This window comes from Cercospora kikuchii, assembly GCF_019650295.1.
Source record: "Cercospora kikuchii DNA, contig_00003, whole genome shotgun sequence".
In the NCBI taxonomy this organism is placed as follows: Eukaryota; Fungi; Ascomycota; class Dothideomycetes; order Mycosphaerellales; family Mycosphaerellaceae; genus Cercospora; species Cercospora kikuchii.
In genome coordinates this window covers 3,797,713-3,819,228 of record NW_025408584.1, presented here as the reverse complement: position 1 = coordinate 3,819,228, position 21,516 = coordinate 3,797,713, and the positions used below count along the sequence as shown (strand labels likewise).

Here is a 21,516-nt window from a genome sequence, read left to right as displayed (position 1 = left end):
CACACATCATAGCCATCCATTTCCGCTGCCCACTCACTGAACCTGCATTACGGGCTGTCTGTCTCACGATCGTTGGCTGAAGAACCAGCTGCTGCGCTTGCCGCCGCTGCCCTCTGAATTCGCTTGCTGAAGACCTGCATATGTGGGTGCGAGAGACGGTCCATCTCCACCGCCACCACCGCCCCGCAGAGGTTTAGCTATCCGGCCGAATGGGTTGTTCGCGAAATTTGATGGAGCAGGTGAGTTGGGTAGGCCACGAGTTGAGCCAGACTTGGCAGCTTCGAGGCGTTCCTTGACAGCCATGAGTTGCGATTCAAACCTAGAACATGTTAGCAAATGATCGACTCCACTGTTTGAGGAATTAACGTACTTGTGGTTAGCAAGCATGAGCTTCTCCTGGCTCTCCTGGACGAGACCCTCCAGACCACGAATACGCTCACCACGAGCAACCAATTTCCGCTCGGCAATGGCGACTTCCTTCTTGAGCTGTGTGTTCTGCTCTACAAGTTGTCGCTGCACGATCGTCAATTGTTCCAAGTTGCGCTCGAGGAACGCCAGCTTCTTTTGCTGTGCCTTGGAGTTGCTGCTTCGCAGAATTGAGTTGTACTGCTCGCGTGTGCTGTCCAAGCTGATCTCCAACTCAACAACACGCTCGCAGCGGTTCTGAAGATCTCGCATAAGGGACTTCTTGATGGCATCGAAGTCTGCAAGCTGCTTGCCTAGGGTGGAGCCATTGGCACCATTCAGAGCCTGCTTGCGCAGAGCTTCGACTTCATTGCGAAGGCGGGTGTTCTCTTCTTGTTGGCGAGACAGCATCTCATGTGCTTCAGCGGATTGAGCGCTACCATTCTGCTCGGCCAATTTCTTGGAGTATTTCTCCTTCAGCTCCTCGACATCAGCCTCGGATAAGTTGCGCTCGAGCAAGTCCTGGTGCTCGCGATGAAGCTGCGAAAGCTTCTGTTCGAGGACGGCCATCTGCGCGCTGTCTGCGTGCCCATTGGCGCTGATATCTGCTTGTCGGATCTGGCCTTGTAGCTCGAGCAGTTTGTCCTTGAGGCTGTGGAATTGATCTGCGGCGACACTCTCGCCGCTGTCAGCAATTTCGAGCAGGCTTTGCACTTGCTGAACCATCTCCGCAACAGCCATCTCGTTCTGTGACATAAGACCGTCCCCAAGGTCAAATGTGGCCATCATCTGCGCCATGCGCTCCTTCTTGAGTCTCTCCTTCTCATCCAGAAGAGCAGAAGACTCCTTGGCAGACATTCGTGCATCGAGAAGCTCAGACTTGAGGCTGTCCAGTTCTGCTGTGAGCTCCGCATTGGCATCCCGTAATGAGTCCATGGTTATGCTAGCCTCCTTGGTCTCGAAGTCGATCCTCTCGATATCTCTCTTCTGAGTTTCCACTTCCGCCGAGAGCTTCTCGTTGCTACGCTGAAGCTCTGACTGGGATGCTCGGCTTTCCTTGAGTTGTTCTTGCGCAGATCGCGCAGCTTGCTGAGCAGCCTCCAATTCTCGCTCCTTCTCGGCAAGTTGGTCTTGCAGATCGTTCTCGCGCTTCAAGAACTCTTCACGCTCGTCCTTCTCAAGCACCAAGCTAGGTGTTCCTGCTCGTTCGAGCTCGGCCCGGCTCTCAGGTCTGGGAGTGCCAAAACCGTCCTGGCTCTTCACCCTGCTAGTAGGAGTTTGCGAGCGTGGAGGCGCTTCGGCGACGAAACCAGCACCAAGTGGCTGGATCCATTTCTCCTTTGGCACTGGTTCTCCCTTTCTCCATTGAACAACCTCGCCCTCCAATGATTGAATATATGCAGTGAAAGTGGTGACCTGGGATTGCGTCTTCTTGAGCATGGCCTTGAGCTGAGCAGGAGAAAGTTCTTCGTTGATCTTGGCCTTCTGTTTGATCGTTTTGGCACGCTCACCAAACCGCATTGTTCCAATTGTTTCCGCGTCGTTGTAGGACATGGGCGAAGCATTGATGATGAGTGTCGTTCGAGAGTTACCACCAAGCGACTCTTGCAAAATTCTCGTAAGCTTACTGTCACGGTAAGGAATGTGCTGGCTCTTTCCTTCAGCGAGTGCGTTAATGACCATTCCAAGTGCAGAGAGCGATTTGTTGATCTTCTTTGCCTCTTCCAGTGTCTGACCACTTGCACCCGTCTTTCCCACCTTCTCCGAACCTGCTAGATCCACAAGGTACAGGCGACCAGACCGTGCGGATCCTGTTTCGACGTTCTTCTGCGTAACCTCGATCACGAAAATCGAGTGTGATCGCGAAGACTCCTGGTTCATGTTTGTCGACGCGACGGCACGAGCTTGTCCACCTCTCTCCAGAACAGTGTACACTTCGTCCACGGAGCCGACGTAAAACTCGTGCAGGCCTTTGACGTATATGCCCTTTTGCTTGTCTTCGTGCACAGGCAAGTTATCATTCTGCGGCACCAGCAGATCGCGAATCTTCTCCATGTAGATTTCCATGTAACTGGTCTTGACCGTAAACTCAATTGTGCTGTCACTCTCCATGATCTTGGTGAAGATCTGCTCCACGATGCGCGGGATGATACCCTTCGTGTCCGGATCATGCAAGTCTCCAGCGCCCATCATGGTATACGTCTTTCCAGACCCCGTCTGACCATACGCGAACACTGTGCCATTGTAGCCAGCCAGTACATCGTCCACCGTGCTCTTGATCGAGTAATCAAAGATCTCATGCTGGGCAGTGCCGACAGGGAAAACGCGGTCGAAGGTGTACGTCGGCTTGCCGCTGGCTTCCTGAGAGTCGATTGTCACTGAGTCCTCGCTAGGGAATTCGACAATGGACACAGCCTGATTGCTCTGCTCGACTTTGTTGGCGGGCCGAAAGCGGGCGACCACCTTGATCGTGTTGGACGTGGAAGACATGGTGGGTGTTCCGGACGCGCCTCGAGCGCGTTGTCGCCGTCGATCGTGTCCGTAGTGCTGTCAGGCACCAATTTGCGCGCCTCGAACAGACCGCCTCGTGCCTCGTCTCCCTGCCCCCACACGTTCAATTCGTGCCTCGTTCGTCCCCCGCTGAATTCTCCACGGCGCCAATGGAGTTGTCCGTATTGCTACTGAATGCGCGAGACCCGGAGACCGGCTCGTGCGACCCTCCAGAGGTGAGGTTGGTGTGCGGAATAGGCGTGGTCGACTGGCCCGCAGGAGAGCGTGAGCAGCGTGCTGGTATGTTTCACCACAGGATCAACAAGGAGACGCCCGACGCGGATTTCCCGCGCGCTATCGCACGTGCGCAGCACTCGAAGGCTCAACTTGGCTCCAGCACGGTCGCATTCACTTGTCTTCGACCTCTGACGACAAACTCCGTGAGCAGGCAGTCAGATAATGTGGATGGCTACAGTCTGCTGAAACAGTGCAGTCATCGTTGAGCCATCGGGAGGCAACCTTGCACATCTCCAACCTTAAACTAATGCATAGACCCTGGTAACCACCAGTGACCTGCAGGTACACAGACGATATGAGCAGGCGGCAGCATCCTGCCATGATTCTGGCTGGATCTCGACTATGGCATTCAAGGCATAGCTTCGTTATACATGGCTGACTATCTACGAGTCGATTACAGCTCGTCTGCGTCGACTATTTGGACGACCATGGCGCTAGCAGCTCCTCCACCATTGCAAATGGCCGCGCATCCGTACTCACCCTTCTTCAGCTGGTGCAGCAGAGTGACCATGATTCTTGATCCGGAGCTGCCGAGTGCATGGCCGAGCGAGATGGCACCGCCGCGAGGGTTGACATTATCGGAACCAAGTCCAAGAATCTGTATTTCAGTCAGTACGCCGAACGAGAAAGATCCTCAACCAAGACTCACCTTAGCATTCGCCTTGATCACAGCCGCGAAGGCCTCGTTGAACTCCCACACCTTGACCTGCTCCTTCGTGATACCAGCACGCTCGAGCACAATTGGCACGACCTTCGCAGGCGCGATTGGGAAATCGATGGGGTCCACAGCGGCGTCTGCGTATGCTACAATCTTCGCAAGCACTCTCTTTCCCTTGCCGTATTGCTTCGCCAACTCCTTGTTTGCCACGATCAACGCTGAAGCTCCATCGTTCATACTTGAGCTGTTTGCCGCAGTAACAGTTCCCTTCCCACTGCGATCGAATGCTGGCTTCAAAGTAGCAACCTTGTCCAGCTTTAACCTCCCGTAGCCCTCATCTTCTGAAATCACAGTATCGCCCTTCTTGCCCTTCACTGTCACCGGCACGACCTCATCCTTGAAGAGCCCCGCCTTCCACGCCTCACCTGCCCGCTTAAAGCTCTCAATGGCATACTCGTCCTGCTGTTCCCGGCTAATCTCATACTTCTTCGCCGTATTTTCCGCACAATTGCCCATGTGAATTTGGTTGTAAACGTCCCACAATCCGTCCTTAATCAAGCCATCCTCGGCCGTGACGTTTCCGAAAGCCGGTAATTGTGGTCCTCGAGCGGTATAATACGGCACTCTTGACATATTCTCCATTCCGCCTGCGACAACAGCCTCCTCTTGTCCCAGCTCAATTTGCTGCGCGGCAATCGACACAGCTTTAAGTCCCGAAGCGCACACTTTGTTGATCGTTGTTGCCTCTACTGAAGGTGACAGCCCAGCGAATATGGTGGCTTGACGAGCGGGTGCTTGGCCGACAGCAGCTTGCATGACGTTGCCCATGTATACGGACGTGATCTTTTCGGCGGGTACATCGGATCGTTTTAACGCTTCTTTGATCGCTGTCGCGCCCAATTCAGGTGCAGAGACAGACGAGAAAGAGCCATTGAAGAGTGCAGTTGGCGTTCGGACTGCGGACAGAATATAGGCGTCTTGAATCTCTTTCGGTCGTCGCGTGGAAACGCTGAATTGCCGTTGGACGGCCTGTAGTCGTTGTGCTGGTGTCGAGGACATTGTGGCGGATCTGCTGGACAGAGTTTGGAGGGAACGGCGGAGGAGAGGTGAAGACATTGTGAACGAAGAGGGAAAGGGAGAAAGTGCTGGCGAGGCTTGCTGCTACTACCTAGGCTATTTCGCAGGATCAACGCAGAACAGAGTAGAGGAGGCTGCAGAAGGTTGACAAGCTATACTGGAATGGTTAGCCACGGGTCAAAGGTCAAGTGAGCTTGCGGAAGCGTCATGGCCGAGGTTGCGCGGACGCGATCCGCGTTCGTGAGTGCACAGACGTGCCTGTGAATGGACTTGGCTTTTTCGGAAGCGATTCGGAAGCGACATCAGAGGGACGACATGAGGAGACGTTTGTGATCGAAGTTTACCTGAGTTGCTTGACCGATTCATCGCTATGGCTTGATCACTCAACAATGCAACATCTTCAACCGAAAGTCTACAAATCCGCGATCTGCTGACATCCGATCATTAATTGATGGACGCTTCACTTGTGCATGCATGATGGTGGATGCCTCCCTGAAGCCCATTCACTTCATCATTTGTCTCAAAGATCCTCTCCAGTGCGATCAATCCTCTTCTCCCTGTCCCAGACCATGGCATGACCTCTTACTCGTCGAATGATCCAGATGCGATGCTCCGGAATGAAGTCCTCTTCCTCCGTATGTGTCTGCCATTGATCTAGCCGCTTCCACATCATTCCATCAAAGCGATCCACGTATCCGACTTCATATTCTATGGCTTGATGTTTGCGATCCCATTTGAGGCGCTGCATCGCCTGACTAGCAGAGCGGAAACGGTCAGAAGGAGCGCCACTCGGTGGAGGACGTTGACTCGATTCTTTGACAGGAGGCGATTCGTCGTCGCTCGCGGCTGCTGGATCATCTCCGCCTCTTATCAATCGCCGCATTGCGGCTTCCGCCTTCAGTTGCTCTCTGGCAAGTGTCCTGAAACTATCGGGACGTCTGTCCTGCGGGATAGGTTCTGTTCTCGCCGCTACCTTAGCTGGTCCAGCATTTGTTGGTGTTACTCCTACCGGGGTGGACGGTCTCGCCGGGTTAGCTCGCTTGTCCTCATCCGCTTCCATCAGAAATTCCTCCATGGTCTCGCTTAAGTCCAAGTTGATGGTTGCCATGCGTTCCTCGCCCAATATCGCCTTGAAGTCCATACCCTCTTTGCGATCGGAATGGACATCAAGCTCGGATCGGCCGAATAACCCTTCTTGTGAATACAGTTCGATCTCTAGACTGGTCTCTGCACTTTTCAATACTGGGTGATTCATACAGGCGTCGTTCAGTCGTTGTATCGCGTTCTCGTTCAGAATGGTGCTCAGAGAACCGCGGAACCCTCTGCGGCTGTTGAGAAAATCTTCCTCGATTCCAACGAAAGAGACCCAGCCCTCATCCTCGGGTACATCCTGCGGCAAGACCATGTTGAACGGCCAGATATGAGAAATGATAGGGGCTTGGAAGATGTCCATCAATTCGTCCTGTATCAGCAACAGAACTCTGCTTCAAGTCAGCGGAAGATACACCTTTTGCCATGACCATAGGCTTACTGATAAAACTGCATTTCAAGCCTCTCACCGGTTGCATAGTTCCAGTAGCGTAGGGTGATCTTGAGGTACATGCTGTAAGCCCTTCGAAACAACCCAAAACCTTCTCTGGTACTCCGGGCGACCGTTTCCACAGATATCATATCTTCTGTGATGGCTCGCTTGATGCTATGGGTTGCTACAGGGGAGCTGTCCTTGCTAATGGAGGAACACCCCAGAATGCGTCCTGAAGGGGTTGGCAGGAACAGCTGTGCCGACTTTGTGTTCGCACCGAGGACGAGTGGATACATGCATCTTTCAAGCAGCGTTGTGACCGTTGCCTTGACCATGGTTTTATCTGATTCCCTGATGTCCAACTCTGCATAGCCTGTTTGCAGTCAGCTAATGACCGCCGGGTCGCATGCAGATGATGAGCTATGTCTCGAGAAAGGACTTACCTCGATCAACACAGAACAGGATCATCTCGCTTGTTAGCAATTGGAGACGCGGGCAGAGTATGCCCCGGTAGAAGGCCCACATCATGAGTTGGTGAACACAAGCACGATATTCTGCGGAGCTCGGCGCATAGAGTTGCGCTGAGTCTGCGGTAATATCCAGTCCACGGACCTTCTTGATCATGTATCTGGTATCGTGCAGCTGCGCCAGCAAATCTGTGTTGAAAGGCCAGTCGGCTAGGGGAATATTTTCTGGCGCGGAAAGATGTTGACTGTATTCGTGAGTGATTCTGCAGTAGTGAAGCTCGCAAATAATGCGACATTCCTCGTCTTTCTTCTGTGGCAGAGGGTTTTCGAGCTCGATGAGGAGGTGCTCATCGTCATCTACTTCTTGTCAGTTCTAGATCAGCTCAGACAGATGGCGATGAAGTCGAATCCCACTCGCGCTGACCGACCTGTAGGAGGTGTTGCGAGATCTATGCCCAGCTTCTCCACGGCATATTCGAAAAACGTTTTCGCGCTCATGGTTGCCACCGCGATCAGGCTGTAAGTCTCCACTGGCGGAACGATGCCTATCGCGTGTGGTAATGACATGTAGAGATACTTGTCGGTCGGTAGACTCGGTCTCGGCTGCTGCATTGGTTTCTTCGAGCCTAGAGGGTAAGAGAGATAGGTGCAGTCAAGCCTCTTCGCAAAAGCGCGAACGTGCAGTTCGAGTCCGACCCAATACTGATCGTTATCTTGAAGCACCGCCATGGTTTCGGACGTATTCTGTGTTGTTCCGAGAAGTGTGCTGATGCTTGCAAATGATGGCACAGTGGCCGATGTGTTGAACCTTTGTGCTGAGTATCTGAGAAGGGAGAGATCTGACTCACTGTCAAGGCTGCTGCTACTCTCAGCCTTCGTGGGTGCCTATCGAAAGTGTAAAACAATCGCACTTTCTTGAGCACAAGTCAATGCGGTTGCGGTATCTCGAAGAAGGTGCAGTTGAGAGGCGAAGTCGAAGGAGGCTGAGTCATCCCGAATTCTCCTGCTTCTCCACACGCCATGTCGCGATGCCCATCTCTCTAGAGGTACTCAACATACCAGCTCGAGATCATCGCTTAACAAGATGTGAAGTGACTGCATGAAGGCTTGGAAGACGAGTTGTCCAAATAGTGATGGAGAAGACATTGACCACTCGGCGCTACTGCACCCGATTCGTATCGCTTCACAGAACAGCACCTATTTTCGACCCGCCCAGAGTTTTAGTCTCCCCTCGCCCATTTGCTTCTGCATCTTAAGTGGGTCATTTCTCCAATCTGAGAAGGACAGCGGCTTCTTGGTAGAAGTTGGACTATGGAGACAATGATCCTGTAGGATTGTATGTTTCTTCCTTCGCTGTCCAAAAGAGGATCACATAGTCGCAAGCGAGAGAGATGTATCGCAGTATTTATGTCTCTGTAGATCGTCACCCTCGCTCGTGTAGTCTTTCAAAGCATATGCTATAGCCACTCAAGGGTCTAGACAATCATGCCTACCCCACATTCCCTCTTCGCCCTCATAGCTGGCTCGTCGCTCATAACGATTGCGATGGCGCAGACTTTCTCGCAATCAAAGACCTTCACATTTACAGGCAGCGCCCTTCCGCCAGAATTGACGCCTTCCACATGGCCAGTGTACGAAGATTCCAATCCGAACGCAAAATACGATCGCATATTCGAGGAAAAGAACGTTGTCGTTCGAGATGGCTTCCTCGAACTCCGCGTCCCAGGAGGACAGAAACCAACAGATGGAGGGAGAGGACCGATCAGTTGTGCAGAAGTGGGGACAACGTTTGAAGTCAAATATGCTTCCGTGAAGACGTACGCGATCTTGAGTGAGGAGCCGGGTGTGTGTAATGGTAGGTTACTTCGTTCATTGACCCACCCGATGATGCGTTCCGTGTAAACGTTCAGGACGGACCTGTTACTCTTGCTGAATTATCGAAACAGGCATGTTCATGTACAAAGACTACAACCAAGAAACCGACATCGAATGGATTAGTGACCCAGAATCATTCGCAAACCAGCAGTTCAGCTCCAATGGGTCGAGGGTTCTCTTGTATACGAACCAAGGACCGAGTGGTAACACTGATGCATTGACTGTCTCTGGAAGAGCGCCGGCAGATGCTACATCGGCAGTACACGAGTATCGCTTGGATTGGACAGAAGATGCCGTGGAGTTCTATCTGGATGGCGTGAAACAGCAAACGCTTACGGACTATGTGCCAACCGTCGGTGGCAGTTGGCTGTGGAATTCCTGGGTGTGAGTAGATCCCATTTCTCATATTGTGAGGACGTTAAAGCCGATGCTGATGATTGTGGCTGCAGGAACGGCGACCCTTACTTCACAGCTGGACCGCCCGTAAATGACGCAGTCTTCAAGATCCTGCGCATAGAGATGGACTATAATCCCGCCTAGTGTCTCCTCGTGTTTGGGCGCAATGAGCAGCTGCTGATCAGGGGCAGGGCAATGGAGTGGTGGCAGCCACAGCCGGGGTCGGCACATCTTGAGTCATTGCGCATGTCGGGTAGTATAGAGTTTGGATAGAGAGATTGGCTGAGATAAGATGCCGGCATACAGCCGCATTTCGGTGTTGGTTCCAATGCTTGTCGACAGATCCTGCATGCTGGTAGAGGTCGAATGGCGCGAATGGCAGTGTGTGGAGGAGCGGTGTTGGTCCTGGCGATGGAGGGATGACGGTCGGCGTCGTGGTTCGTGAGGATGTGGCAGTGGGAAGGATTGCACGGGCTGAAGTTTGGGCAGTTGGGACGGCGGGAGAAGGCGCGCTAGAAGGGCGGGAGAACACGAGCGGTCCCCGAGCTACAGTATGGCCCCGCCATCATCGTGCGTGCGTGCTGTGGTGTGCTGTGTGCTGTGCTGCGAGTCTGCCGTCAGAGCGCAAGCGCGAAAGCAGAAACGAGCGCTGCTACACCCTGCGTTTGCTCTACTGTGTGCTGCTCCGCCCACCTCTTCCCACCGCGCCGCGCCCACTGTCCGCACCGCCAGTCGCCGTTCAATGGCGTGCTGAAGCGAGATCTGCATTCCGCGCTCAGCACGCGCGCGTTTGATCGACCACACGCGATACGCCTGACGCCACGACGACGACGTACAACCCCGAAACTGCCCGTCTGCCACGCCGGGCACGTGGCTCGACGAGGCAGCGCACGACGGCACATCTGATGGACGTACGCTCGTGAGAGAAGCTGCAAGGAACATCGCTCCATCATGCGTCGCCATTCCATGAGAACTGGTCCCGCCTTGCGCGCGGCCGCAACGCCTCCCCCAGACGCATTGAGCTTGATTCAGAGCTACGATTCCGACCTCAACCCCTCCAGACCCGTCAAATCTTCTGCTCTCGGCGTGTCCATCGATACCGGCCTTCCTCTCGAGCTGCTTGACCGCCTCAAGGCCTTTCCGCTCTTTCAGAGTGCACCCGAATCATTCCTACTATCCATTGGGCGAAGTCTGCGTCCGAACATCTACCAGCCTGCACAAGAAATCATTCGAGAGGGCGAAGATGCCAAGGCAATGTACTGGCTGGTGCGTGGTTCCGTCCGCGTCACCAGCAGAGATGGAGAGAGCACCTATGCCGAACTGAAGCCGGGATCTTTCTTTGGCGAGATTGGTATTCTCATGGACATGCCACGCACCGCAAGCATCGTTGCCAATATACGCAGTCTGGTCGTGCGGTTGAACAAGGAAGACCTGCAGAAAGAGCTCCCATCCTACCCGGCAGTAGAGATGGCTATCAGAGATGAAGCTCTGGAGAGGCTGGCCATATTGGAGCGCAAAAAGAAGGAGCGAGTGCAGCCCACACATGCAGGTGAGGAAGGGAGTATGAGGCCTCCAGCTGCGCCACGGAAACGTTCTCGTGACTGGATGGCCGGAGACGTAGAGATGGGTGAAGCTGGGTCCCTTGAGAATGGGGAAGTCACAAGCAACAAGAAACGGAAGTCGCCCTCGCCGAGCATTGCAGAAGTGGCCGCGTCCAGTGCCCTCGGGACCTCTTCTCTCACCGTTCGCCAGCTGCTAAAAGAGCTACCCTTGTTCTACGGACTTCCTTCGGACATACTGCACTTTTTAGGCGTCAATGCCCAGCCAGTCTCGTATCCACCCTTTACCGAGATCGTCAGACAAGAGACTACCGGAAGGGAGGTCTATTTCATCGTCCGAGGGGACGTCGAAGTCATCACGTCGCCCCAGGGGCCTGGCAAGTCTGTACAGCAAGGCGATGCCACCGATGTGCAGCCCAATGGCCATACCACTGATGCAGGAGTGCAGGTCCGGGCTCGATTAGGAGCTGGCCAGTATTTCGGAGAGGTGACAAGTTTGAGCCTCGCTCCAAGGAGGACAGCAACAGTGCGAAGTGTGAACTATGTGGAATGCTTGTTGATTACTGGCGAAGTATTGGATGAGCTGTGGCAACGATGCAGCTCAGAGGTTCGCCAACAAGTCGAAGCTGAAGCTCGAAGACGACTCAAGGCGTCGACGAAGAAGGACGACGACGTGGTCATGTCGGATGCTGGTGGCTCAGCCGGTGGAGGTGTCAGTACAGCAGGGCCCGTCAAGGATTGCGCTACTGATGGCGACGACGATGACTGGCGAAAGGAGTTACCTTCCGTCAAATTTGATGCACCATTGCCCATTGTGGGCTCCGAGCACACTTCACCTGCGCTGACTCCGAACATGGAACCCGTCGATCCGGATCCCTTCTTCAACGAAAATCTGGATAACATGAGAGCAAAGTCTCGCAGATCATCGCTCGCGCCGCCGATTCCGCCAGCAGATGCCCAAAGTGCTGGATTGAACGAGCATCGAACTCCTAGCCCGCCGGCAGTCCGAGTCACAAATCCTTCTCCGCTGAAACCCATGGCGGCACATCGTATGTCCCCGTCAGGATCAACCACACCAGGCTCACCAAATTCACCTTTGCGACTTAGTCCGACAGCGACAAGAAGGCCAAGCTTGGTCCGAAAACCGTCCCATTCAGGAAAAGGCAAGCTTCCAGACAAGGTCCTAACACACATCTTCGAGCACCTGGATCTGCTGAGCGTGATGAGGTGTAGGCAGGTCAGCATGCACTGGGCGCATCTCATCCAAACGTCTCCAGAAGTGCTCAACGAGCTCAATCTATCAATGTACAACAAACATGTGACAGATGAGGTGTTGCGTAACATCCTTGTGCCACTTGTCGCAGGGCGAGCGCGCGAGGTGGATCTGTCCAACTGCTTTCACGTCACAGACGAAGGCTTCAAGGCGCTCGTAGACTCCTGCGCTCCGGTAGTTCAGATCTGGAAGATGAAGTCGGTATGGGATGTGACTGCGGGCGCTGTCCTAGCACTTGTCGACAAGGCCAAGAGTCTCGAGGAGATTGACTTGAGCAACTGCCGAAAAGTGGGTGATACACTGCTTGCCCGAGTTGTGGGGTGGGTGGTGCCTGAGCAGAAGCCTGGACTCCAACAACCTCCCCCTCCTCCACAGCCACAAAATGGCAAGAGGGGCATTGTGCGAAGACATGCACAAGCACTACAGCTACCAGACTTTGCCCAATCGCAGCCCGCTGCAGGTACGGTCATAGGCGCACCCAAGCTCAAACGACTGACATTGTCCTACTGCAAGCACGTGCAAGACCGCAGTATGGCACACATTGCGGTGCACGCGGCAGATCGTCTTGAAAGTCTCGACTTGACGCGATGCACCAGTATATCGGACAATGGATTCCATTCTTGGAGCGTCTACGACTTCCGCAATCTTCACAAACTTATTCTGGCGGACTGCACTTACCTCAGCGACCAAGCCATCGTAGGGGTCGTTGGTGGCTGCAGGGCTCTCCGCGAACTCGACCTCTCCTTTTGCTGTGCCTTGTCCGATACAGCGACCGAAGTACTTGCTCTTGGTCTTCCCGCTCTTCGTCGACTCGATATGGCATTTTGTGGTTCAGCAGTCAGCGATAACAGCCTGCGTTGCATTGGACTGCATCTTCTGGAACTACGCTACCTCAGTGTGCGAGGCTGTGTACGTGTCACAGGCCAAGGAGTCGAAGCTGTGGTGGAAGGATGCCGATATTTGGAGAATTTCGATGTCAGCCAGTGCAAGAACCTACGGCCTTGGCTCGAGCGAGGAGGAATCGGAAGGGTCAACGGACCACCATTGAATCGCAACGTAAGATTCGAAATCGTGGCCGATGGCTCCTGGCGTGGTGGATACCGATGAGCTCGTGGGAGATCGATACTGCCAGTGACATATCTCCAATTATAGCGAGGCTTGTTACGGTATAGCACGACACAGCAACGAACTCGACGGTTATACGACAACGACTACTACATTTGGCAATCAGAAAGAAGAGCAGGGCGTTATGGCGCAGGTACCAAAAGCATCTCTTTGGCCATGGAGGAAAGATGTCTGACGCTTGAAAGCGCCCAAGGGCTGCAATCTCTTTGTTATGTAGGAGAATTGAGATGTAGAAAGTGAGCTATGCCGGCTATTTAAGGAGGGCAGACATGGTCATTCTGCTCGAATCATGAACCAAATGGGAATGACGAAAGAATTTGATACCCAAAATTCAAGCTTGACAATATTTTCTTATAGCACCTTGTACTTTCGTCTCCATGATTTCACTCTCGATGAACTCATCAAGAAACCGATAAAACAAGCTTCGACAGTGCTGTGCTTGCCATTATGCAATATGCTTCTACGTTCGATGTTGTAATTCTCGATCTACTACAAGCAGCGAGCAAGTTCTTGGTTAGATCGCCTCAAAGTCTGCGATCTCGTCTGTTCTTCTGAATATTCTCTGCTTTGTGCAGCGCTAATAGATAGAATCGATGCAATGCAAATGCTGACCCGCTAAATGCTAAAACTCCAAGCATGCAGTATCTGTCTTCCTCTACTGTTTTCTCATCGTCGCCTGTTCCAGCTTCTAGACGTAATAGTAGCAAAACGGCCCAGTCATCGTGTCGACCAGTTCTCGGATCTTGTACCCTTGTCCATCGGCTCCCTTGCCGACTCCGAACCCGTCGTTCACACCCAGGTCGACGCGGTCGTCCAAGGAGGCGTCCCTGCTCGGTGGGCTATTGTTCGTGGTGGTCGTGTTGCCAATGACATACAATCTATCCTTCTCATTGCCTTCGATTCCATTGAATTTCCAGCTGTCTTCGGGGTAGTTTTGCCAAATCCACCATACGCGGTCGACCTGGGAGTGTTGGACCCAAAAGTATGGGTCGCCGGGGGAGGCGAAGAGATCTCCGCCTGGGTCGCCACCCACAACGAAGTGGCCGGCTGTGTGCGCGCCAAGGAAACCTTCAGAGAAGTTGCCCTGGAAAATACTCTGGAAGGGGCCGATCTGATCGTTATTTGCAATGAGAGCTGTGGTATTTGGGTCGCGCAGCCACGTTTCTGCTGCATATGCGCCTAGGTCGCGACGCAGACAGCGTGGATTGTATCCCAGGCCGTTTGGAAGAGGGTTGGCTGGGATGTATGAGAGCGCTGGGGCCAGAGAACCTAGATTGACGGTGAGGTTTGCGAACGGGCCAGATGTCACGCAACCGCCTCCCTCGCCTCCAGGGAGTTGAATCTGGGGAAGGGCAGCGTTCGGTATCCAAGTGCCGTTATTGCGGGAATCGGGATCACCATTTCCAGACATGGACGTCTCGGAGCCGTCGAAAATGGGGGCATTGTAGAGGTCTTCGGCGTAGCGGCCCCAGTTGATGTATGGGAATGTCCCTTCGTAACCGCATTCCTGGCGAAGGGCTTGTTCATACGTCCAGGTGAAATAGCGATGCCATGATAGAAAGTTGCCCGTCCCATGTATGGACAGAGTTTGGTTGATGTGCGTGCCCAAAAAGTCGTCATATCGGCTCCGTGCGCCGGGGACAAGATCACCGCTTATGCTGGGCTTGCTCATGAGGCAGAGCACGGCGTCGATGTAAGCTCGCTTTTCTTCAGCAGTGAGCGTGTCCCACTCTCGGCGGACCTTTGCATTTTCGAAAGTGCATTGCGACTCTCCATAGGCTTGTGGTTCTGTTGATCTGGCGCGCGGCAGTCGACGATTAGTGATGGATAACGATAGACTCGCAGCCGTGCCGGGAAGTTGACGTGAAGTACGCTGCCGTACGTTGTCGAGTGCTTTGCAGGCGAGCTGGTCTGTCCCGGAAGTATCAGCAGGCACGAATGCGGCAATGCCGATGGTAGGCAGCAGGGCTACCACGGATCCAGCGAGACGCATGGCCACCAGCAAGCAGAAGCACGTGAGGTAGGGGTGTGGGAAGTTGGGTGGTTGAGGAGATCACCACACGTGGGAATGAGCAGTTTTGAGCAAGAAGGCTACAGCACAAACACCACAACAGCGACACGACACGCGGCGGCGGGCTCCAGGTCATCAGGCTGAATCGCAGGTGCTGAACTGCCGCGGTCGCCTCCTTACCCGAACGGAAGGGCTCCGGTATGAATGGGGGCGAGGCGGGACGACGACAGCGACTGTTCGTCCGCGCCCGGAGGTGCTTGCCATGGATCACTGGCAGAGATGGGAGATGAGGCCGGGCGGAGATGGCATTCGTATGCACCGTCGCCCTCTGCCCGCCCTGCTAGCGCCTACTGTGCCTCGCGCGTGCAGAATGGCAGCAGAAGCGACTGCCCAACACGGCAACAATGGCAGTCGGCAGGCACAATGCACGGCATGACTCCTGCACGCCACGAGGTGTCCGACGGATGTTACACTGGAAATCGCCAGCGCCACCGCTCCTGCAGCGCCGCCTTCTCAAATTCTGGATGACTTCTGGGATGACGGCAATCTCACTGATCCGGTGGAGGGTGCTGCCCGGTCACGGTGGTCCTTAGATCACTCGCGCTATTGGACCTGCGCGGCACTACTGCACCATCCGGCAGCGTCATCCGCCATGCCTGCGCACCGTGCTCCCTGCATGTCTCTGCGCTGTGAGTGCGGCGGGGACGAGCAAAGACGAAAGCCTGATCACAGCTGCAGTGACGAGATCTGCTGCTCTCCAGAGCTTCCCAAGCTGCAATGCTGCCAGCACAAAACACTCGGCTCTCCGGTCGCTGATCGTCCCGTCAGTGCCCGCGATCCGCTGTTTGCTACGCACTGCTCTCTCTTCGCGCTTCGTCCGCTCATCAGCTTACGGCGTCCGCGCAGATCGCGCACGCGCGCTACTGAACGCTGGCCCCAGGTTCACCATCTCGTCAAGCGAAGAAGCGCAGACTCCCAGCAACGGTCGAGCCGGCTCTCGAAACAGACTTTCCTTGGCTTCTTCGCAGTTCTTCCTTCGTGTCCTGCCGTGCGAGAGTATCATGAAACGAAGCGCAGAATCCCCTTCGACGATCTTGCGTGCACGACCATAAACTGCCCAATTTATGCCTAAAGTCATGACTTGCGAATCACACGTGTAAATACTTGGTCGACCCCAACGCTTTCCGCCTCTCCGCATCCATACCAGTCAACGCACACTGTTCTCGTGGACGGGACCCTTGGTCATCCTGAGATTCGAGGTTCCGGAGCACATTGAACTACTACGTATTGCCTGTCAGATCAAGGTCTTGGGTGGTGGAAGCCCGCGGATTACCCATGCCACATACTGTACAAGGTCTCCCGGAAACCGCTCCTCTTTGACTTCACGCACACAAACTCAGTCTGCCATCGAGCTCTCGGTCTGATCGGGCGCTTCGTTCCATCCGAGGGCACACTTCTATTATTATTCTCGAAACCATCACCATCCCCAGACCGCCTGTCACCTCTGCGTCTGCGAGAACCGCAAATGTGGTACACGAAGGAGTCCTAGGACGTAACTACAACAGCAAAAATCATGACTCTCAGACTTCTTCAACGTCAGGCGACAGGTCCGCCACCGGATCCGGCTCGATGCGCAGAGAGCAATGAACACGAAATCCTAGGTATCACGGGTGCCATGATGACTCTGGCACTCATCACCTGTGGAACACGGTTCGCAGTCAGAGTCCTCATGGTCAAATCTTTTGGAGCCGACGATTATGTCATGCTATCTGCTTTGCTGCTTGCGATTGCCACTTTCGCATGCTTCGTCGGCGAAGTACATGACGCGCAGGCAGTCGGTCGACATATCGAATGGTACAACATGGCCATCCTGCATAGCGAGCTCCATGACTGACAGTGCTTGCAGCATATCACCAGAACAGAGCTCATTGTTCGCAAAATGGATGTATGTTCACTCACTCATCGTGATGTGGGGCGTGATCTTGGTCAAGATATCGATCGCATTGTTCTTGATGCGCCTGGTGCCACCCGGAAAGAACTGGAAGGCGATTCTATGGGCTACCATCGGTATGTCTCTCGACCCCACATCGGCTTTCACCACGAAACTGATATGTTTTTTATCCTAGTTTTCCTCATAGCATTCATGCTCGCTTGCACCGGCACTCTCGTCTTCCAATGCTGGCCGATCAAAGCAGCCTGGGACTTCGCAGCTCGACCAACGGCAAACTGCTTTTCCAACGATACCTTCTCTGCCATTGGTCTAATGAACAGCTGCATTAATGTCGTGACCGACTTCCTCCTGGCCGCCTTACCAATTCCTGTCATCATCAAGCTGCAAGTGAACAGACGCACCAAAATCTCCTTGATTGCCATTCTCAGTCTTGGATACTTTGCCTGTGCAGCCGGAATCGTCAAAGCTGTCAAGCAGTCCCATTGGTTCGACGAGGCCGATCCATTCTGGCACAACTCTTTCAATGTCTGGAACATGATCGAGCTTTGCATCGGAATTACAGCAGCTTCCCTTCCGGCACTGCGACCACTCTTCGCCAAGATTTTGGCATCCACCAAAGATGCCTTCAGCTACTCCTTCGGCTCCAAGGACCGCACGACTCCCAGCGCCAACCTCCGATCCAAGAACAACCTTTCGGAAAATCACGACGTCGCACTTTCCGACATGAAGTACCTCAGCGCATCGTCTCACAACGATTCCATCAGCAAGTCACACAGGAACAAAGCCAGCGTGGACGAGGATCCGCTCTTTCCAACTGGTGGAAAGCGATACACTGTCGGCGTGACTGCTACGCATGATCACAGTGATGATGGGTCTTGGGAGGACGTCGAAATGGGAGGAACGAGGAATGGTAGCCAGGAACGACTGACCCGGAATTCGTTGACGACGACCTCTCCGACGCAGATGCACCAGCATCAGATCTTCAAGACGACCGATATCACGAGCTCGTCACATCATATCGACGATGCTTCGGTGAGACATTTGCGATGAGCGAACCTCGGCCAAGGCTCAACGACGCTTTGAGCGACAATTGAATTATTTCCTTCCTAATAAGGAAGCCTCGAATTTTGACACTATAGGACTTTGTCAATTGATTATCATACCTGTTCCACGCCGAACGCCTAGATCTGATTCTGATCATCCGGACCATTACGACGTAACGAGATCACGACTCGCTTGGAAGAGCAGGATATATTATTAGGCATGCGCGGACAGCTGCCATATGGGAAAGGGACACCAGTGGCCATGTTCGCAAGCAAGCGAATGAACAGATATTGGGCTCATATGGGACACAACATCACAGGGAAAGGCGCAGAAACTGGCTCGCCTGGAGTTCACACCGAGAGGAGGACGGTGTCTGGGCCGCGGCAGAACACGATATGCATATGGATATGGTTGCACTCCGGATACTGGCCCAAAGAGGACATACTCTCGAGATACTGCGCCTCTGGATACCACACGTGGAGTCGACGTGGAGTCGAAAGTCTCGATACGACGCTCGTGACATTTCAACAACAACAAGCTTCATCTTAATCCACATCGGAGAATTATTCTTCAACCCTCTGTCTATTTTTGTGGGGAGTGGCATGATCGATCACTATATCCACACGGCCCGGAAAAGAGCCAGAAGTGGAAGGTCGGGTCGGTGTCGGTTGAGAGTGGAGGAATTAGGCAGAACTCCTCCTGTCTGTGCCGCAGCAACAATCTGTCGCAGATAGTACAGATGCGAGATAATGTATTTACAGCACAGCATTTTCTACCATGCGCGAGATTTGCACGCGTATATGTCTCAGACGAGATTGTTCGCATTTCGTATCGCTCATGCATGTCGTTCAACTCGTGATACAGTCAGCGGTCTCAACAGCAAATGCACGACCGCATTCCGAGTTGGCATTGCAATGTGTCGGGTAATAGAAATGCAGACGTACGAAGCGGTGTCCGACGATCTCCCGTCGAGCTCGAAACGAGACAGCAAGGTCGGCCATTCAGGTCATTGTGGTCTTGAAGAGTTGCACAACAGTTGGTCGATTTTCTCTTCGAGATGTTCATTATTTTGAGTCTTGAGAGCAGAGTCGCTCTGTCATTCCCACTTCATCCGAAACAGATTCTCTCGAACATGATCGCCGCAATTTTGCATGAGCCCTTCGCTCGCTAGCAGGCTCTCACAAAAAAACAGATTCAGAAAATCCGAAACACCGCCCATGGGGTATATCTCAGCAAGTGGCGCATAAAACAGACGGAAAAAGAAAAGCGTCATCAAACATCGTGGGCGATGATCTCGAAAATCGGCAGCTGAAAATCTTGGTAAATCAGGAGTCACCAACATCCCGGATGCCGCCAGTGGTGATCGTGTAAGTCGCTTCGCCTTCTGGGCAATCTGTTTTTGTTCCAGATGTCAGCAAAACGAGATTCGGGACCTCGAAACGAGAACACAAGAAGAGGGTCTCGAAGCTGGTGTTTGGCTGGCCTTACCTGGAGAGTCCAGGATCTTCGCGACACGTTCCTCACCACGACCCTTGCGAAGGAGGAGCCGAGTGGACGATGCGTGAGCAAGGACATGCCCGCCAACGGGCTTGCGGCCATCGGCACTGGCGAAGAGTGCGCTCGCTCCAGGGTCGGATTGGACTTGATTGGTCATGAAGACAGCGACATTGAACTCTTCGGCGTACTCGGTGAGCTTGCGGAGGTGTTGACCTAGCTTCTGTTGTCGCTCGCTGAGCTCACCGCGACCGGAATAGTCGCTGCGGAAGAGGTTGAGGATGGAGTCGACGATGAGCAGGCGATACTCTCCTGTGGCGAACTCCTCTGCTAAGGATAGAAGGTCCTCGTGCTGCTGTTCGCTGTTGGCACTGCGCTTGTATCTGATGTTCTCGTTGCACATCTCCGGGTCCACTGCCGTGAGGTCAGTCTATCACGACGCAAGGGAAGATCAGAAGGAGAAGAGTGTAAGGCAGACTCACTGTTGAAGCGTTCCGCGATCTGCGAAATTCTTTCAGGACGAAAAGTGCCCTCGGTATCAATGACAGCAACTTTCCCATCGGCCCCTCTAAGGCTTCTGGGACGCTGTGCAATGACACACATGGTGTGAGAGAGTTGAGTCTTTCCGCAACGGAACTCGCTGAACACCTCACTAACGCTGCCGGACTCAAATCCGCCACCAAGGATCTTGTCAAGTGCGTCGCTGCCGGTTTTGATCTTGAATACAGCGCGGCGTTTCTGGCCCAGCTCAGCAGAAGTGATCCAGCCAGTCGTGGTAATCTGAAGTCGTGTCAACGAGAGAGTATGTCAACAGTGGAAAACAGACTCACATCGAGTTTGCGGCAAGCTTCTTTGATCTTGTCCACCTTGATCTCTGAGAATCCCTTGATTTGCTTGAGCTGCTTCGTCATGGCTGCTTGGACGAGCTGTGCCTCGTCAGCTCAAGCAATTCATGTTCGAATCCCAAAGACCTACGCCAACTGTGGGGAAGCCATTGGCCTTCAATTTGTCGATGTCGGCCTTGTTGATGCCATGATTCTGGAGCTGCTCGACACCGCAGATCTCGTGCGTGGGGTTCTCCTCCTCGACCTCGTCTGCAGCGACGGAGGCAGGCATGTTTGACGTGCGGCGATCAAGCTAAAGTGAGCGGATAGCGAGATCTTGATATAAAGGCTGGAAGAATGTATGTTCTGAGTGGAGCAGTACCGGAGCTGTATGAGAGAACGGAAGAGATATGATGTCGAGGTTGAGGTTGAGGATCGAATGCTTCCAAAGGGCGTACCGACAGGCAGCCATTGTCGCGGTGGCTGCAGTGGTTGTGGAAGGTGCGCGTCCCGGATGAAGTCGTGCCTTCTCTGTCTGTATGGGAAGCGTCCGAGGAAGTCGCATACCGCAAAGCCGACAAGCCGCCCACTGGAGAAGGAGACGACCTCACTGCAAGAGGTCAACCACACAATCACCGCTCGAAAAGCGAATGCTTTGCCCTACAAGTCAATCAGGAGAACAATGAGACAATAGAAAACGCGGACATGCAAGACCTGGGAGGATGTTATCGACTGATTTGTCCATGTATCGAGCTCTCTCACACGTCAACAACCACATTCCACCAGACTTCGCTCGCTCCGCCCGCTGCCGCCCCCCATCTCAATGCTTGCCTACCTCCCACAAAATGCGACTACCGTGCCCCCGTCTTTCCGCAACATCGACGAAGGCTTTCATCACCGGCGTCTTGCCATCATTCGCGTCGATTGCTCCGCTCATTCCTGGTCTTGGAACTCTGCTCGGCTTCTGGGTATAAGGTATATGCTGGGTCGTGAATGGTCGTAAAGGAAACTACTTTTGGAAATGGTGTCGTTGGTCGTGAGATCGTTC

At 53.7% G+C, this 21,516-nt stretch overlaps 8 protein-coding genes across 8 annotated transcripts; 3 read left to right on the top strand and 5 right to left on the bottom strand.

The window, feature by feature from the left end:
• Nucleotides 1-63: 63 nt before the first annotated feature.
• On the bottom strand, nt 64-2,895 carry CKM354_000586800 (uncharacterized protein; the record flags this gene model as incomplete). The annotated part of the gene is made up of 2 exons (XM_044801160.1): nt 64-319; nt 371-2,895. The coding sequence occupies 2 exons, from the start codon at nt 2,893-2,895 to the stop codon at nt 64-66; spliced, it is 2,781 nt and encodes a 926-aa protein (XP_044657095.1).
• A 691-nt stretch (nt 2,896-3,586) lies between these two features.
• Nucleotides 3,587-4,966, bottom strand: CKM354_000586700 (uncharacterized protein; the record flags this gene model as incomplete). Its single annotated transcript, XM_044801159.1, has 2 exons — nt 3,587-3,790; nt 3,842-4,966. The coding sequence occupies 2 exons, from the start codon at nt 4,964-4,966 to the stop codon at nt 3,587-3,589; spliced, it is 1,329 nt and encodes a 442-aa protein (XP_044657094.1).
• Nucleotides 4,967-5,447: 481 nt separating this feature from the next.
• Nucleotides 5,448-7,645, bottom strand: CKM354_000586600 (uncharacterized protein; the record flags this gene model as incomplete). The annotated part of the gene is made up of 4 exons (XM_044801158.1): nt 5,448-6,408; nt 6,459-6,822; nt 6,893-7,273; nt 7,345-7,645. The coding sequence occupies 4 exons, from the start codon at nt 7,643-7,645 to the stop codon at nt 5,448-5,450; spliced, it is 2,007 nt and encodes a 668-aa protein (XP_044657093.1).
• A 756-nt stretch (nt 7,646-8,401) lies between these two features.
• Nucleotides 8,402-9,331, top strand: CKM354_000586500 (uncharacterized protein; the record flags this gene model as incomplete). Its single annotated transcript, XM_044801157.1, has 3 exons — nt 8,402-8,771; nt 8,863-9,175; nt 9,241-9,331. The coding sequence occupies 3 exons, from the start codon at nt 8,402-8,404 to the stop codon at nt 9,329-9,331; spliced, it is 774 nt and encodes a 257-aa protein (XP_044657092.1).
• Nucleotides 9,332-10,138: 807 nt separating this feature from the next.
• Nucleotides 10,139-13,126, top strand: CKM354_000586400 (uncharacterized protein; the record flags this gene model as incomplete). The annotated part of the gene is made up of 1 exon (XM_044801156.1): nt 10,139-13,126. The coding sequence occupies one exon, from the start codon at nt 10,139-10,141 to the stop codon at nt 13,124-13,126; it is 2,988 nt and encodes a 995-aa protein (XP_044657091.1).
• Nucleotides 13,127-13,832: 706 nt separating this feature from the next.
• On the bottom strand, nt 13,833-15,137 carry CKM354_000586300 (uncharacterized protein; the record flags this gene model as incomplete). Its single annotated transcript, XM_044801155.1, has 1 exon — nt 13,833-15,137. The coding sequence occupies one exon, from the start codon at nt 15,135-15,137 to the stop codon at nt 13,833-13,835; it is 1,305 nt and encodes a 434-aa protein (XP_044657090.1).
• A 1,591-nt stretch (nt 15,138-16,728) lies between these two features.
• CKM354_000586200 (uncharacterized protein) lies at nt 16,729-18,156 on the top strand (the record flags this gene model as incomplete). Its single annotated transcript, XM_044801154.1, has 3 exons — nt 16,729-17,009; nt 17,062-17,222; nt 17,282-18,156. 3 exons carry the CDS (start codon nt 16,729-16,731, stop codon nt 18,154-18,156), a joined length of 1,317 nt encoding a protein of 438 aa, XP_044657089.1.
• Nucleotides 18,157-19,475: 1,319 nt separating this feature from the next.
• On the bottom strand, nt 19,476-20,760 carry CKM354_000586100 (uncharacterized protein; the record flags this gene model as incomplete). The annotated part of the gene is made up of 5 exons (XM_044801153.1): nt 19,476-19,543; nt 19,639-20,058; nt 20,127-20,424; nt 20,475-20,570; nt 20,620-20,760. The coding sequence occupies 5 exons, from the start codon at nt 20,758-20,760 to the stop codon at nt 19,476-19,478; spliced, it is 1,023 nt and encodes a 340-aa protein (XP_044657088.1).
• Between the last annotated feature and the right edge of the window lie 756 nt (nt 20,761-21,516).